Below are 19079 nucleotides of genomic sequence, written 5' to 3'. Positions count from 1 at the left end.
GGCTCCAGTGAGAATGATAACAGTAAGTAAACTGTTGGTGCTTAAATGATATTTATTGAGTGACTGATGATAGAAGAAAACAGTCCTGTGTCCCATTTTATAGATAGCAAAGAGAGAGGGGAATTTGGTGTTTTAAGGGAAAGACCCACATCCCTGCTGCTCTGTGTCCTCCAACCGAGTAGTGTGTTGGCAAGGCCTATGGTGGTGGTGCTGGTGGTGGGGAGGCAGCAGCTGAAGTTCTGCTGTTGGTGTCTCCATTGGTGCCAGTGAGTATAAACTTTCTTGAGAACATGGGGTTGTTGGTGGCAGAGTTCCCAGTGGTGGAGTTTGGGGTGCTGGTGATGTTGATGTTTTCAAAAGGCCAGGCACTTTTGCTTTGGGTGAGAAGAGATAAACTCTGGTGTTTTTTTTGTGTAGCCCTAGAATTCAAGGCAGATTTTGGCAGTCCTTGGGAGTAATCTTCAAATGCATGGGACATTTCATTCTGAATGTAGTTTTTAAACATTTGAATCACTTTTGGTCCAATACAACATTTTTTCTTCGTGCCGCATTTCTGTACTTCTTTTTCATCCATGCTGCAATGGTTTTTGCATTTCCCAAAACCCATTAAACATCTTCTCAAGACAACGAATTCTGTGCAAAGAAAAGATAAAACCATTGGGCTAAGGTTAGTAACTAGAAATGATGTTAAAACTGCTGGAGGAAGAGAAGGAAGAGAATTAGAGTCAGAGGGAGTCTGTTAAATATTTTTTTAAAGATTTATTTATGCATACAATAACCAGGGTACAGGCCAGATGCACAGGAGGGTGAGAGGATTCACCAGAGACAGAGCAGGGAGCAGAACAGGCAGACTGACTGAAATACACTGTTGAGGGGAGCAGCGGTTGAGACAGGAGAGGTTTGCCGAGCCACGTGGGATTCTCACCGGCTGGCCGGTATCGAACCCATGCTGCAGAGGCTGCGAACAGCTTCACAGCGCTTTGCTCAACTGCCTGCACCACAAGGAGAGACCCCAGTCTGTTAAATTTTGAGTTCAGTGTTTAGACATGTTGATGGGGGCATCTGGCAGGCTAAGAGTCTCTGTCCACCCTTGAAATTCAAAATAAATCTCCATTGGGCCTCCCCAGTGGCGCAGCAGTTGAGCGCTAGGTTGCGAAGCTGCCCGCAGCCTCTGCAGCACCGGTTCGAGCCCCAGCTGCTCCCCGGCCACCGGAGGAGGGTCCCACATGGCGCGCAGACCTCTCCTGAGGCCCGCTGCTCCCCTCAGCAGTGTACTTTGGTCCTTCTGCCTGCTCTGCTCCCCGCTCTGGCTCTGGTGAATTCTCTTACCCTCCCATGCTTCTGACTGTACCCAGTGCTTGTATGTATAAATCAATCAATCAATCAATCTTTAAAAAAAACCAAAAAAAAAAAAACCAAAATAAATCTCCATTCTAGATGTGCCCTCCTTGAGTGACTTAAAAAGTCTAGGGCAGATCAAAGAAAAAAGTAAGGGGAACCCAATTATTTGCTTTAGGATAGGATCTTAGACCTTCAATATAGCAACTTAGTCACTCTTAGAATATCACTGTCCTTCCCATGACCCTAGAAAATACAAACAGGTGTGAAATCTGTCATAAAACTAACTGAAAAAAGAATTTCAAAAGAGAATCCATAAATAATGGATTTCAGGAATGCTGGCTTCTCGACAAACCCAGCGGTTCATGATCTTGACAGTCACTGAGACATGCGGCATGTGGTTCCCGAGGCTCGGTGTTCTGTCATTTTCAGCCTCTCTGGACACTGTGTCCCTCTGCAGCCTTATTCACCATCACAGCTGTAACCTCATCTCTATCACGATAACTCCTACATTGTTAACTAGTCTCTAAATTCCCTGCTCAGCTTAGTGCCTTAATGTCTTCATCTGCAGGAGGGTTTTTCTGTTCCAATGCCTCATGGCCCACCCCTACCTCCTCCCCCCACCTTTTTTTTTTTTGAATCAAGAAAGTCTTCTTGTGCTTATCTTATCAACTGATTTTCCATAAATAACAAGAGCTTTATGTAGCACCTAATGCTCACACACATTTTGACATTGTTTCTCACTAAAGACAAAAAGCAGTAGCATTCTTGTATTTCAAGAAGCTACTTGATTAATCCTGCGATGCTCCTGTGAAATTTGAGGCTCAAAGTACCTCTACCCAAGAAAACAGTCACACCCGATTAGATCACCCTTTCCTTAGAGACTTCTTAGACTCTTTCCCTTTCTTTCTTTCTTTTTATTTTAAAGATTTATTTTATTTTACAAGAGCTGGGGAACAGGCCAGAGGTGCAGGAGGGTGAGAAGATTCACCAGAGGCAGTGGGGAGCAGAACAGGCAGACGGACCACTACTGAGGGGAGCAGCGGGTGAGTCAGGAGAGGCCTGCTGCACCATGTAGGTAGCTCCCTGGCCGGCTTGTAATCAAACCCACACTGCAGAGGCTGCAGATGGCTTCACAGCGCTGTGCTCAACCCGCTGTGCCACCGGGGAGGCCCAGACTCTTTCCCATTCTTGACCCATTATCAGTTATTCAAAATATCAGGGTGATCCTTTCAATCTGAAGCAAGTCTTGATGCTTCTCCTCAAAAAAACAATGATCAATCCATTGGTTCAGTCCTTTGCCACAATGTGCTCCTAGATGCTCTTAAGGGTAATTTCGGGGTTCCCATGAAGACAAAGAGAGGGCATGCAAGTATGAAAAATGTGAAAAAGTTGAAATGGAGAACCCGTTTACTGGTTCCTCAGAGGAGGAACCATATCACGAGTGTGTGAACTGATAGAAATCTTGCTTTAAGAGATAGTTTGAATTAGAAACAGCAAAAAAGAGGTAGAGCTTGGCTGAGCCCCAGACTATAGCTGTGCACAGGCAGGAGGTCAGGAAGCAGCTGCACGGGATAGTTGTAGCTCCATGAAAGTACACAGGAAACACTCTGCTTTCTCTGCGGCTCCTGTGTGTCCCCTTCAGACCCAGGTCTGGGCTTGGGTTTATGGGGTGCATGGGGGGAAGGTGCGTGATGGATGCAACTCTTCAGCCATCTCATCGTTCGGCATCTCTTTGGGTTCCCATTGTCATAAATAGCCAAATCCCCACTTGCTCACACCCACCCCTCTTCAACCTAGAATTCCACATTACCTGTGTTCACGCGGTACTGTAGCATGAGGCTGGCAAAGATAGGAAAAAGAAGCTTCATGCTGGGTGCCAGGGAGGAAGCCTCGCATCTGGGTAAGCATGCTTGAGCTGTGGCCTTTATTGGCCCTCTTCATGGCTTTAGGCCATGAGCAGTGAAGTGCAGCCAAAGCTCACAGCAGATGTGTTTTCTGATTCTGTTTGATAACAGACCGCCCTGAACACCCTTATGCAACAAATCCCCCCTCTCTCAATCCTTGGGGGGGGAGGGGGGTAATAGAAGACATCAGATACTAAAGAAACACAAACCCTTTGCATCTCTCCTTCTTAATGTTTGAGCAAGGCAAGAATGATATGTTTGCTCTGCTATTTTTTTTCTTTTTTTTTAAAGATTTATTTATTTATGCATATAGGAGCTGAGGTACAGGCCAGAGATGCGGGAGGTGAGAGGATTCACCAGAGACAGAGTAGGGAACAGAACAGGCAGACTGACTGAAACACACTGCTGAGGGGAGCAGCGGGCGAGACAGGAGAGGTCTGCTGCGCCATGTGGGTTGCTCTCTGGCGGGCCGGGGATTGAACTCATGCTGCAGAGGCTGCGGATTGCTTCATAGTGCGGTGCTTAACCCCTTGCGCCACCAGGGAGGCCCTGCTCTGCTACTTTTCAATCTACTATGCCTAAGGCCCTTAGTATGTGAGAATCAGAAGAGTAGAAGCTACTCTAATGGGCTCCAGGAGGCTAGAGATTGTACTAGGGGCTCCAGGAACCAACAGCAGGTCTGGATCAATGTAAGAATTCAGGACATGTGTGTTGAATGAGCTTGGGGGAGGCAGCTTGACAAAACTTTAACTCCTTTTTATTTTTAAATTGGGATATCATTATACATAACATTATATTAGTTGCAGGTACATAGCGTGACAACAATGTATATATTGTGACATGGCCACACTAAGTCTAGTGGACATCCCTCATCACACAGCTACCACTTTTTTGTGATGAGGACTTTTAAGATGTATTCTCTTTGCAACTTTCAAATATATAATATAGTATTATTATGTTGCACATAATATCCCCAAGACTTATTTATATTATAGCTGGGTATTTATACTTTTTTTTTTTTTTTATAGAGGCATGTTTATTTATTTATTTATTTGTTTGTTTGTTTGTTCTGTTTACACATGCACTGGGTACAGTCAGAAGCGCGGGAGGGTGAGAGAATTCACCAGAGCCAGAACAGGGAGCAGAGCAGGCAGAAGAACCGAAGTACACTGCTGAGGGGAGCAGCGGGCGGCAGGAGAGGTCTGCGCGCCATGTGGGACCCTCCTCCGGTGGCCGGGGAGCAGCCGGGGATCGAACCGGCACTGCAGAGGCTGAGGGCAGCTTCGCAACCCAGCGCTCAACCGCTGCGCCACCGGGGAGGCCCTATTTATACTTTTTGACCACCTTTAGCCATTTCAACACCAACCCCTGCCTCTGGCAACTGCCAGTCTGTTCTCTTTTATCTGTTTTTTTTTTTTTTTAATTCCACATTTCAGTGAGATCATGCAATGTTCTTCTCTCTTGGTCTATTTCATTTAATATGGCCTCAAGGCTCATCCTTTTTTGCAGATGACAAGATTTTATTCTTTTTTTTATAGAATAATATGCTATTCCCTTTGCTGTCACTCTTAGTCTGTTCATCTATTGATGGATATTTAGGTTATCTTTGTAATATCTTGGTTATTGTAAATCATGCTAAAATGAACACAGGCACACATATATCTTTTGCAGTTAGTGTTTTTTTTTTTTTTTCAGATAAATACCCAGAAGTGTTGCTGCATCATATGGTAGGTTTTATTTTCAGTTCTTTTTGTGGCAACTCCGTGCTGTTTTGTACAGTGGCTAAACCAACTTATATTCCTCTCAGTAGTGCACAAAAGTTCACTTTTCCCACAGTTTCCTCACCATTTTTTATGTCTTATCTTGGTGAAATAGCTGTTCTAATAGGTGTGTGGTGATACCTCATTGTGGTTTTAATTTGCATTTCCCTGCTAATTAGTGATGTGTAACACCTCTTCATGTACCTGTTGGTATGTTTTCATCTGTATGTTTTCGAAAAAATGTCTCTTCAGATGTTCTGGCCAGAACATTTGTTCAGATTGTTTGTTTTTGCTACTGAGTTATAGAAACTCTATATATTTTATTTTATTTTATTTTTAAAGATTTACTTATTTATTTATTTATACGAGCACTGGGTACAGTCAGAAGTGAGAGAATTCACCAGAGCCAGAGCAGGGAGCAGAGCAGGCAGAAGGACCGAAGCACACTGCTGAGGGGAGCAGCGGGTGGCAGGAGAGGTCTGCACGCCATGTGGGACCCTCCTCTGGTGGCCGGGGAGCAGCCGGGGATCGAACCGGCGCTGCAGAGGCTGCGGGCAGCTTCGCAACCCAGCGCTCAACCGCTGCGCCACCGGGGAGGCCCTCTTTATATATTTTAGATGTGAATCCCTTGCAAATGTTATGACTTGCAAATATTTTCTTTCATTTGGTAGGTTACCTTTCATTTTGTTGATGGCTTCCTTTGCTGTGCAGAAGCTTTTAGTTTAATACAGTTCCACTTGTTTTCTTTTTTCTTTTTTTTTTTTGCATTTGCTTTTGGTGTAAAATCATTGCGAAGACCAAAGTTAAAGAAGTTATCTCCGGGGCCTCCCTGGTGACGCAGCGGGTTGAGCGCTGCGCTGTGAAGCTGTCCGCAGCCTCTGCAGTGCGGGTTTGATTCCCGCTGGCCAGGGAAAAACCCATATGGCATGGCAGACCTCTCCTGCCTCGCCCGCTGCTCCCCTCAGCAGTGTCTTTGGTCCGTCTGCCTGTCCTGCTCCCCACTCTGTCTCTGGTGAATTCTCTCACCCTCCCATACCTCTGACCTGTACCCCAGTTCTTGTATAAATAAATAAATCTTTAAAAAAAACCATTTTATGGTTTCAGATCTTATATTTCCATTTAACTCATTTTGAGTTAAATTTTGTGTATGATGTGAGATAGTGGTTCAGTCTTATTCTTATGTCTAACTGTCCCATTTTCCCCAATACCCTGTTTATTTTATTTTATTTTTTAAAAAGATTTATTTATTTGTACCCACAAGCACTGGGTACAGTCAGAAGCGTGGGAGGGTGAGAGAATTCACCAGAGCGGGGAACAGAACAGGCAGAGTGACGAAATACACTGCTGAGGGGAGCAGTGGGCGGCAGGAGAGGTCTGCGCACCATGTGGGACCCTCGCCAGTGGCCGGGGATGGAACTGGTGCTGTAGAGGCTGTTGGCAGCTTCGCAGCCCAGTGCTCAACCGCTGCGCCATCAGGGGAGGCCCTACCCTGTTTATTTTTTAAAAATTATTTATTTATGCGTATAAGAACTGGGGTATGGGCCAGAAGTGTGTGGGGTGAGAGTATTCACCAGAGACAGAGTGGGGAGCAGAACAGGTGGACCAACTGAAATACACTGCTGAGGGAAGCAGCGGGCAAGTCAGGAGAGGTCTGCTGTGCCATGTGGGTTGCTCCCTGGCTGGCCGGGGATTGAACTCGTGCTGCAGAGGCTGTGGATTGCTTCATAGTGTGGTGCTTAACCCCTTGCACCACCAGGGAGGCCCATATCTTGCATTTTAGAAACTGTCTTAGGTACTGGAAATATGGTAGTATATACCACAGGCAGTGCCCTCCATTGTGGAGCTTATAGTTAAGTGATTTAAAACAACAAGCAAAACTAGCTGGTGTTCTGCCCCTCATTGAGATTTCTGTTGAATGAGGCATATAGGGAATCAAATGGTCACTGCTGATGGCTTTGCAAAGACTGGAAATAACAAATTCAGATGCCACTAATCTTCACAGTTGTGTGATATTCTCCAGCACAATCATTGTCTTGTCTTTCTTTCTTTCTTTCTTTCTTTTTTGTGGAGTAGGCAAACACAAGTGTCTGGGGCTGAACTTTTTCATAAAGATGAATATAGAAAAGAATAGCATTTGGGTTTTTAAGATGTTGACGAGAGTGGTGGTAGTGGTGAATCATGCTGTTGAGGCTGATAAAGAAAAGTGAAGAAGGAAGGGAGAATTTGAGTCAAGGGGGGGATGATGAATTCATGATGAATTTAAAGAGTTGTTCCAAAATAATAAAATGAGAGAGACTGAAAGTGTATGTGGGTACGATCAGAGAAGGTGGAGGTAACTTATACTTCTGATGCATTAGTGGAAAAGTCATTTCATACCGGGCCTCCCCGGTGGCGCAGTGGTTGAGCGCTGGGTTGCGAAGCTGCCCGCGGCCTCTGCGGCGCCGGTTTGATCCCCGGCTGGTCCCCGGCCACCGGAGGAGAGTCCCACATGGCGCGCAGACCTCTCCTGCCGCCCGCTGCTCCCCTCAGCAGTGTACTTCGGTCCTTCTGCCTGCTCTGCTCCCCGCTCTGGCTCTGGTGAATTCTCTCACCCTCCCGCGCTTCTGAATGTACCCAGTGCTTGTATAAACAAACACAAACAAACAAAATAAAGAAAGAAATAAAACATGCCTCTATATAAAAAAAAAGTCATTTCATACCTCTGAGTTCCAGTTTCTTAATTTTTAAAATGCTGGCAGTGTCACCAGACCCAAAGTGTTGCAAGTTTTAAGCATGATAACTTAAGTGAAAGCACTCAGCAGGTGGTGGGTGCCCAAAGAATATTAGTTCACATCTGCTTGCCTCCTTCTTTGATTTCCTCCCTTTCTCCTGTCTCCATTGCTAAAGATAAAGCAGGGTTGGGGGCTTAAGCACCGCACTATAAAGCAATCTTTGGCCTCTGCAGCACGAGTTCGATCCCTGGCTAGCCAGGGAGCAACCCACATGGCACGGCAGACCTCTCCTGTCTCGCCCGCTGCTCTCCTCACTAGTGTATTTTGGTCAGTCTGCCTGTTCTGTTCCCCACTGTGTCTCTGGTGAATCCTCTCACCACCCTGCATCTCTGGCCTGTACCCCAGCTCTCGTACACATAAATAAATAAATCTTTAAAAAAATTTAAACAAAAGATAAAACAGGGTTGTTGTGCCATCAAACAAAATAAGGAACAAAGATATTCTCAGAAAGGAGGTCAAGGAACTAGAAAATAGAAAACCTTAAGAAGGAGGGCTTAAACCAATGGTAAAACAGCGGGGACAAAAAATTAGTAACAAAAGCAGAAGGGCTTAGTGTTAAGATCAGTCCCTTCATCTCTAGATTAGATGAGTGATTTCAGTTTTCTAGTTCTACAACGAACTCTTCAAGGAACCTCTAATTACCCATCTGGCTGGGCAAACAGATTCCAAACTCCTTGTACCTGTGACTTATTTCTCCTAGTCCTGCTAATGGGTCTTCACCCCAGGCAGAATGATCTGCAGAAACTCATGTCCATCCCCTGTTGTGGTTCAGAGAGCAAAGCATTAGGAGAGATCACCCCAGTGCCTCCAGTGATGGCAATTCAGCATGACTTCTTTCTGAGAATATGCAGAGGTAATGATGGGGTGGATGCAAAGTCCATGCTCTTGAAATTCCCTAGAGGAGAAACCTGTGTATAAGTGTCAGAAGTAAGGTAAATTTATAAAAAACATGCACTAGCACAAACAGTTGAAAACAAGGAACTGTTCTATTTGTTTTGCATGATGAGTTTTTACGCTGAAATAGCAAATATAAAATTTTAGTACAATAGCCATTGGCACTTTAATTGTGCAATCCAAAACCAGTTGGAGTACTGATTACTTGATCACACAATTCCTTGTTCTTTTCATCTAAGACTCCTGAATTATTTTACTAAAAAAATGTCTTTTTTTTGGTTGAGTGTTTGGATCTATCTTGCAGAAAATGTTGTCCTTTCTTTCTTGGTGATTGCTATTTGTGAAATGCCAAAAAAGAGTATATCCTTTGGTATATCCTTTGGTCCTATGCCCTGTGTCATAGATGTTTGACATCTTTCAATAGCTGGCATCTTTCAACTCCCTCTTTCAGAATTCTACACCCATGGCACCTATGACTAAGTTCCACCCCCCCGCCCCAACCACATGCTTTCTTTCCATAATATATGTCACTGGGAAGAAGCCAATGTCCCCTTCTTCTTGCTCTAAATGTGGTCATGTGACTTGTTCTTATGAATGAAATGTGAGGTGAAGTGCTTGGGGTCATGCTGGGAATAGGCTTTTAAGACCAAACTGACTTGCTTGTGTTATCATACATTTGCACCAACAGTCATTGATATCATTGATATCATAGATCTGTTTATGAGAAAAATAGAAAGCAAGTCTATCAAGTAGTTAATTGATCAGAATCAAGGTCTCCTTGCTGTGGGAGATCTGGTAGGAAGGCTGCTGGTAGGTATGGTGGTAGCCTTTGCAAATGTGATTCTGGCAATCTCTCTTTGCAGTATAGTGGATATGAACCCAACTCCCTGTTGCTGTACATCATAATACTCCCTGTTGGGACAGGTCGGTAGAGGCTCTTGTACGTGGTCATAGAATGGCATAAAGCACTCTATAAAACATCATGTTTTGCAACCATCTACCACACAGCAGGAGCATGCATATGTCCTAGGGTGCCCTCCAGAGGAGTCACAGGATAGTATACAGGTTTACCCTGTCTCTTAAGTTAAGTCCCATGTCTATCCTGTTTCTTGCAGGATAAGTCCCAGTCTTTTCTTTCATGGAGATCTAATTTTCCTGAGTGCCATTGACTGTGTGCTTGGCCTTTACTTGCCTAGTTGTAAAATTGCTGCTTGCAATTTTGTGCCCTTAAACCACATCTCCCCAATTCCTCTATACCCAGTCTCTGGTTAGAACCATTCTGCTTTCTGTTTTTATGAGTTTGGCTTTTTTAGATTTCACACGTAAGCGATATCATATGAAGTTTGTCTTTCTCTGACTTATCTCACTGAGAATAATGCCCGCAGGGCTCATCCTTGTTGTCACAAGTGATAGGTCAATACTGCCATGGGCTGTTTAATGATGGGGGTACATTCTGAGAACTGTGTGGTTTGGTGATTTTGTTGTCTGAACATCATAGAGACAGGTAGCTGCTGTAGCCTGCCTTGCACCTGGGCCGTGTGTGGACTGACATGTGTGCTTCATTGTTGCTATGCAGAGTGCAACTGTGATGCTGCAGTGAATATGGGGCTGAATGTGTTTTTCAAAGTAGTGTTTCATTTTCTGTGGATAAATACCCAATCTGGTTTCTAAAAGATTTACATTAGTGTGTAATCCTGCCAGTTTTCTCCTTTATTTTGTTTCATGTATTAAATTTTTCCTAACCACTACTTTTAGAGTATATTCTTTTTGTTGTTGTGATTTGTTTATTTGATCTCAGATATGTATTTCTTATTCTCAAGTAAAATGTTTCTAATATAGTTTGTGGTACATACATGGTACCCAATAAATATTAAATTATTTATAGCACTTCTAGGACTTTGTGAGATAAGATCAGCATTCTTTATTAATTGTGCACCAATATTTCAAAAAGGGTTCACATGTTTGGAATATTTGTTTCTTTTTCTTCCCTATTTTTTTTTAAAGATTTATTTATTTTTATACAAGAACTGGGGTACAGGCCAGACGCATGGGAGGGTGAGAAGACTCACCAGAGACAGAGTGGGGAGCAAAACAGGCAGAAGGACTGAAATACACTGCTGAGGGGAGCAGCAAGCGCAACAGGAGAGGTCCGCAGTGCCATGTGGGTTTCTCCCTGGCCTGCCGGAAATTGAACATGCGCTGCAGAGACTGTGGATAGCTTCGCAGCGCTGTGCTCAACCCGCTGTGCCTATGGGGAGGCCCTTCTTCCCTATTCTTTTGGGAATTTGAAACATTATTTTTTGCTGAAATATTTTAAGATAAATTACAATCATCATACTATTTCATTCTTATAGTCCAGTAAACATTTTTGAAAAATAAAAGTATTTTCCAACATGCCAATATATCATCACACTTAGCAAAATAAAATTTCCTTAATGACTTCTACTACTCCATCATTTCCAATTGTCCCAAAGTATTTTTTTAAATAACTGGTTTGTTTAAACTAAGATTCACTCCAGGACCAGTCAATTTAGAGCTTCCTTTTAATGCAGCATCTGCTTGACATGGGTGTGCTAGGGATGTGGTTGGCACAACTTACATCTCCACTGAAGGGATTTTTAATTTTAGGAGATATTATTATGTACATAAATTTGTCGAGAGTGGCCCACACAGGGTAAAAATAGTAAACGCCTCTAGTTTCTTTAGAATCTTTATGGTTTTTTCTAATAGTACAGAATTCCTTTGTTAGGATTTTGAAGTCTCGAAATGCCCATGAACCCTACACAGAACAATTACAAAGCATTTCCAGAGAACTAGCTTGAAGTCTTTGCAGTGTTTAGACGTCTGGTAAGATTTGCTTTGGCCACCAGGTGGGACTTGAAGGCAGAATACCTGCATGTGACACTCGAATGGACAATGAAAACTGGGGCAAGACACTTTAGTTTATGACTGAAGAAAAGGAAGAAGGAAGGCTGGCTGTACTGACTTTGCAAGGGCTATAGGAGTGTTGACTAAGTGGGGCATTTCGACTGAGAAGATATGCCTCAGAATTTCTATTGCTTCTTGGTTTGATAAGGAGGTATTCAAGCTCACAACTCTGGTTAACTTGAAAGTCTAGTCATACCTAATGAGTTATATCAATGTTATTGCTTCAAAAATCTTATAATTTTCTGTAACTATTACTTTAGACTTCTAGATAAGGTAGATATATTGTTACCTACACATACAGTTTTCAAAATAAGATTTTTACACCAAAATTATTTTGATAGAAAAAACTTTTCTCCTCATTTGTCTGAAATTTGGAGGTATATGTGAAGTTCTGGAAACACAAGTTTTCCTCACTAGGTAACTAGGTATAAGTTGACCACTGATATCTGTGGGGTGCCTTATGAAAGGATGAAATATATTTCTAGCTTAGATTTCAAAACCTTGGGGTACTCTCACAATTTATGACAATCACAGGGTTTACTTTCTGGACATTGTGAGGGCCAGGATTTGGATATCTTTCCCAGAATTTCTGAAAGTTGTTCTCAGTCTTGATTCTTTAACAAACTCACTTTTGCTTGGCTTAATTTATTTAAGTCAACATAGTATATAACCTTTCTCTTTTGTCTTGTATACTATTGGCTGTTGGTGATTTTCATGAACATAAGACTGGAAGTACGAGGTAGAGATGGTCAGCCCTACACACACACACACACACACACACACACACACACCCTCATCTGGAAGAAATTCTCATTTGGACATAATACAAAGTTCTGTACAAAGACCACAGGTGTTACATCTTCTCTTTTAGAGCCACCAATCATTGTATTATTTAACTATCAAAAATAAGAAAAGCAAATGAGACTTCAGCTTCATTATGACTTTATAAAATGATCTGAAACTGTAACAGTTTGGAAAGATAGCATCTTTTTTTTTTTTTTAGAGGTTTATGCATGCATGCAAGAGCTGGGGTATAGGCCAGAGATGGGGGGTGGTGATGGTGAAAGGAGTCACCATACTCAGAGACAGAGTAGGGAATAGAACAGGCAGAGTGACTAAAATACACTGCTGAGGGGAGAAGTGGGCAAGACAGGAGAGGTCTGCTGTGCCATGTGGGTAGCTCCCTGATTGGTGATCGAACTCGTGCTACAGTGGCTGCGGATAGCTTCATAGGCTGTGTCTTAACCCCTTGCGCCACCAGGAAGGCCTGGAAAGATAACCTCTTAAGTAGAATTCAGAAATTATTTCTAGTTCATTTATAAATATTGTATTGAAAACAGTTTGGGCCTCCCTGGTGGTGTAGAGGGTTGAGCGTAGCACTGTGAAGCTGTCGCAGCCTCTACAGCGCAGGTTCGATTCCTGGCCGGCCAGGGAGATACTCACATGATGTAGCAGACCTCTCCTATCTTACCCGCTGCTCCCCTCAGCAGTGTTTTCAGTCCATCTGCCTGTTCTGTTCCCTGCTCAGGCTCTGGTGAATTCTTTCACCCTCCCATGCCTCTGGCCTGTACTCCAGTTCTTATATAAATAAAAATAAAATCTTTTTAAAAATTAAAAAAAAAGAAAATAGTTTGTACTACTTTGAATCACAGAGGGAGGTACAATAACAAATGTTATTGGATGACTTTTTTTTTTTAACAGACTATGATTTAAAAGCAACATTTCATTATCCATCCCAGCCTGCTCAATGGGAAATCTATTGCATGTTTCCAAAGGGCTTTGAAAATGTGGAGATTGTGTACTTCATGTACACAACCCAAGGATTGCATTAAGGTCTCTGCTATTACAGAGTTGACACAAATTAACAAATAGACCTTGGAATCTTTAGAAGTAGGCAGGCAATATTACTTTCAGGATGTAAGAATGTCATCTTGTGTTTAGCACAGTTTCCTTAAGTTCTATAAATGTTGTAAATGACAAGATTTAATCTTTTCTTATAACTGAGTAGTTTTCCATTGTGTAAACATAGCAAAACTTCTTGATCTACCCATCGGCCCTTGGACACTTAGATTGTTTCCATAGCTCAGCTGTTATAACCAGGGATGCAGAGAACATGAATGCATACATCCCTTTGGATTAGTGTTTTTGTGTTCTTTGGGTAGATATCTAGGAGTAGGATTATTAGATCATATGGTAGATAGCTATTTTTAAAATTTTTTTTTTTTTTTAAAGATTTATCCATTTATTTGTTTGTTTGTTTATACATACAAGCACTGGGTACAGTCAGAAGCGCGGGAGGGCGAGAGAATTCACCAGAGCCAGAGCGGGGAGCAGAGCAGGCAGAAGGACCGAAGTACACTGCTGAGGGGAGCAGCGGGCGGCAGGAGAGGTCTGCGCACCATGTGGGACCCTCCTCCGGTGGCCGGGGAGCAACCGGGGATGGAACTGGCGCCGCGTAGACTGCGGGCAGCTTCGCAACCCAGCGCTCAACCGCTGCGCCACCGGGGAGGCCCTATTTTTAAAATTTTGAGAAATATGTCATCTACAAATAGTGATGCCTTTACGTCTTTTCTATCTTGGACTTCTTTTATTTCTTTCTCTTGTCTAATTGTTCTAGATAGGAATTCCAGGATCACATTAAATAGTAGTGGTGAGAGTGGACATCTTGCCTTGTACCTGATCCTAAAGGAAACATTTTTAGTTTTCTGTTATTGAGTATAAAATAAGTTGTAGGTATGTCATATATGGTCTTTACTATGTTGTGGTATCTCATTTAGTTCTACTGTAATTTTTGTTGTTTTAGTCCCTTTTGGTTTCATTTGTTTGTCTATTTCTAGTTGTTGGAGGTATAAAGTTAGATTTTTTGGTTTCTTTATATAGACCTGCATTGCTATAAATTTCCCTCTTGTTACTGCTATTGTTGCATCAAAATATATCCTCTATTTTTTGTTTTTTTTCTCCAATTATTTTTGAATTTCTCTTTGATTTCTTCATTAACTTAACAATCATGCAGTAGCATGTTGTTTAATCTCTGCATATTTGTAACACATTTTAGGTGTTTTTCTCCACATAATTGAGATTTTTTCCCACTTTCTTTTTGTGTTTGGGCTCTACTTTTATACCATTGTAATCATAGAAGATATTTGATGTGATTTCCATCTTAATTTATTGACACTTGTTTTGTGACTCAATGTGTAGTTTATCCTTGAAACTGTTCCATGTACACTTGAGAAGAATGTATACTCATTTTTTTTTTTTTGGTGAGGAGCGCCTTATAAATTCCTACTAAGCCCACATGGTCTAATTCCTCACTTAAGGTTATTGTTTCTTTATTGATTTTCTGTCTGGTTGGCCTCAAGGTTTTAAGAGGGTATTGAAGTCTCTTACTACTATTGTGTTGCTGTTGATGTGTCTTTCTAGGTTTGTTAACAGTTGATTAATATGTTGATCCTCCTTTGTTTGGTGCATACACATTTATGAGAGTTATCTTTCTGATGTATTGATCCCTTAATCATTTAATAATGGTTCTGTCCTTTGTTACCATTCTTAGCTGGAAATCCATTTTGTCAGATCTAGGTATGGTTATGTCGGCCCTTTTTAGGGTACTATTTGCTTGTGGGATTATTTTTTTTATTTTTTTTTTATAGAGGCATGTTTTTTATTTATTTGTTTGTTTGTTTGTTTTTGTTTTTTTTTAATACATGCACTGGGTACAGTCAGGGAGCAGCTGGGGATCAAACCGGCGCCGCAGAGGCCGCGGGCAGCTTCGCAAGCCAGCGCTCAATTGCTGCGCCACCGGGGAGGCCCTGCTTGTGGGATTACTTTTTAACCTTTAACTTTGAGCTTATGTTTATCTTTGGAGGTCAGCTGGGTCTCCTGGAGACAACAGAAATTTTGGTTTTATTTTATCATCCCACCAGTCACTTAGTGCTTTTTGATTGGTGAATTCAAGATGGTGATGTTCAAATTAAAGAGCTTCTGCACAGCAAAAGAGACAATAACCAAAACAAAGTGAAACTGTACCGACTGGGAGAACATTTTTGCACACAACACTAATGATAAAGGACTGATCACAAAAATCTACAAAGAGCTGATGAGACCCCAAAAACAAAGAAAATAATCCAGTCAAAAAATGGTCAGAAGAGTTAAAAAGAAACTTCTCTGAAGAGGAAATGCAAATGGCCAACAGGCATATGAAAAAATGTTCAACATCACTTGTAATCAGGGAAATGCAAATCAAAACCACAATGAGATAGCATCTTACACCAGTGAGAATGGCACATATTAAAAAAACTGGGCCTCCCCTGTGGCGCAGCAGTTAAGTGCTGGGTTGCGAAGCTGCCCGCAGCCTCTGCGGCGCTGGTTCGATCCCCGGCTGCTCCCCGGCCACTGGAGGAGGGTCCCGCATGGCGCGCAGACCTGTCCTGCCGCCTGCTGCTCCCCTCAGCAGTGTACTTCAGTCCTTCTGCCTGCTCTGCTCCCCACTCTGGCTCTGGTGAATTCTCTCACCCTCCCGCACTTCTGACTGTACCCAGTGCTTGTATAAATAAAATTAATTAATTAAAAAACCCAAAAACTAGCAACAACAAATGTTGGCGAGGTTGTGGAGAAAAAGGAACTCTCCTGTACTGTTGGTGGAAGTGCAAACTGGTCCAACCACTATGGAGAGCTGTGTGGAGATTTCTTGGCCTACTAAACATAGAGCTTCCATATGATCCAGCAATTCTACTCCTAGGTATTTATCCAAAGGACACAGAAACATCAATTCCAAAGAGCACCTGCACCCCTATATTTATAGCAGCACTGTTTACAATAGCTAAGCTTTGGAAACAACCCAAATGCCCAAAAATAGATGACTGGATCAAGAAGATGTGGTACATATATACCATGGAATATTACTCAGCATTCAAAAAAGATAAACACATGCCATTTGCAGCAACATGGATGGAGCTGGAAGGGATCATGCTCAGGGAAATAAGCCAGAAAGAAAAAGAAAAATACCGGATGGTCTCACTCATAGCAGGAATCTAGAAAACTTAAATAAGGGACCAGGAAAAAGAATAACTATAAGAAAGAAAATATCAAAATCAACAAACAACTATGAACCAGAGATACTCTGTGGGGTTGGGGGGCGGGTAAAGGAGGGATTGGGGTCAAATAAGGGGGTTATAATTGTATGGGGAATATAAAAATAAAATTTAAATAAAAAAATAAAAAAGGTCATAGAGAATTCTAAAAAAAAAAGATGGTGGTGATGTTTAGGGAAATTATTGATACAAAAATATTTATTTCCATTTGTTTTCTTAATTTTTGGTCTACTTTGTCTCTGTTCTTTTGTTCTTTTTCTTTCCTGAATATTTTGATTACTACCTTTTCTGTTGTGTTTGGATTCCATTTGTTTCATCTTCCTTTTTTTTTCCAGTGGGTTTTTCTTTTTTTTTACATTCTGAGGTTACTATTTGGTTTATATATAAGGTTCTAAGAAAATTGATATTTTGAAAGATTTCAATTATAGAATTGGGCCATAGTGTATGGTAAGACTTAATAGGAAATTCTGAAATAAGTTTATCTAGACAAACCTAAGCAATGCCATTCCTAGATGATTTTCTGGAAGTTTCATAAATTAAAAAAAAAATATTGCATGTGCTTTTGTGTTTACCATGATTAATTATTTAATTAATCTTCTACACTAGGTTACTTTTGTAATAAAGGTGGCACTGATTGGATGGGACATTGGAGCAGTAGTACCACACGATTGAGTATGATGTAAGCTGTGGGTTTGTTGTATATGATCTGTCCTCTGCAAAGCAGGACATATGATCAACTTTGACTCAAAGGGGTTGATAACACCAGTAGAGAAGCAACTGTTCCTACTCTCTCCAGATGAAGGATGAGGGGGTGTGATGTGGTAGAATGTTTTATGACTGTGTAGGTGTGATGTGATGGAATGTTCTATGACTGTGAACTCTATATTTGGGGATGTATGTGGGGGTGGAGTTGAATTTCCTGTCCATTCATGTGGGTTAAAATAAGGCTCAGCATGTTAATAGCACCCAAAACTCTGACTAATCTTGGGAAACTCTGTGTGAGACAGATCACTGGACAAAGAAATTCTGTTGACTATTGCTCTTGGGAAGTCCATAAATATGAAGCTGTTTCTGGTTCTCATTTTTCTGCTGTTTGAGATACACACAGGTAATTTGTCCCCATGTACCATGAAACCCTGGGAGATAATGCTGTTCATAGGAGTGGAGTCAGGGTCTCCAAGGTTATTGATATCTTGTCAATGTCATCAAAAGTACCTACTCCCTGGGTGCCTAACTTTTGTCTGTATCTTAGAAGAGAGCATACAGGGAGTTAAGAAGAGATCAAGGTTATACTCTTATAACTTCTTTCCAAAGTTAGGAATGAACCCATCAAAACTATGTTGAATGTAGTTTACACCCAGGTGTCTGGCACCTCTTTTTCCATTCAAATTCATGTTCAGTCTATGCTACAATAGTAATTAGAACAGCGCAAGCTTTGGGGGTCTTATAGATATGAGGTTAAAATATGTGTCTATCACTGATTAGTTGTATGAATCGAGAATATTTTTAAATAGAAATATTCTTATCTGAGTAAGTATAATGACTTAATTTCATAATGATTTCATGTGAGGATTATATGAACTTACAAATATACCAAATTCATGGTCAGAGTTCTGTCACTGAGAGTTCCATTCTCTTTTGCTCCTGTAGAATAGCATAGTACTTTTCTGTGGCCCTAAAAATAATCTCTGATCCTCAGAGATGCTCCCTGGTTCTGAAATTTAAGATTGAGAGTACATATCTTTGTCTCTCTCATCTCTGTGTTCCATGTGCTTGTCTAAATTTGTGTTCAGCATAAGATTCACTTTGGAATTACAGGAGGCCATAGCTTGTGAGGAATCATAGATTTCTTCTCATCTACCTCAGGAACTAACATGGGTTCAATGTTGTTTTTTGTGCACAGATGTGGCACGTCCCAGCAAATGCTTTAATAAAGTAAGCGGCTTCTGTAGGAAGAAATGTGGAATGGGGGAAATATATGAAGTAGCTTGTCAAAATGGAAAACTATGTTGTGTTAATGAAAGAGAAAACCAAAAATACCCGGAATCTCCAGAGTTGTCTGAAGCTTCAGTACCACTTGATACGAAGGCGGACTATATTGTTTTGCCCACCATTACAATTTTTACAATCCAGATATAAAGCGAGTGCTTGCTCCACTGGTCTCCACTCTTCTCAAATCAAAGGTGTCACCTAATCAGAAGGTTAGAGCAAGAGATGTATCTACTTCTTTCCGTAAACTTGTTTTTCTATACAATAAAGTCCTATGCTTTTCCCCGGATTTATGTATTATTTTTTAAAGATTTATTTATTTATGCTTACAAGAACTGGGATACAGGCCAGAGGTGCAGGGGGTGAGAGGATTCACCAGAGACAGAGTGGGGAACAAAACAGGTG

The 19079-nt window shown here is 41.6% G+C and overlaps 1 protein-coding gene across 1 annotated transcript; it reads left to right on the top strand.

The window, feature by feature from the left end:
- Positions 1 to 17744: 17744 nt before the first annotated feature.
- Positions 17745 to 18824, top strand: DEFB128 (defensin beta 128). The gene is made up of 2 exons (XM_037501614.1): positions 17745 to 17793; positions 18589 to 18824. The coding sequence occupies exons 1-2, from the start codon at positions 17745 to 17747 to the stop codon at positions 18822 to 18824; spliced, it is 285 nt and encodes a 94-aa protein (XP_037357511.1).
- Positions 18825 to 19079: the final 255 nt, after the last annotated feature.

Source organism: Talpa occidentalis, unplaced genomic scaffold, assembly GCF_014898055.3.
Source record: "Talpa occidentalis isolate TD23 unplaced genomic scaffold, MPIMG_talOcc4v2.1 talOcc4.10, whole genome shotgun sequence".
NCBI lineage: Eukaryota > Metazoa > Chordata > Mammalia > Eulipotyphla > Talpidae > Talpa > Talpa occidentalis.
This window is presented reverse-complemented; position numbering and strand designations above follow the sequence as displayed.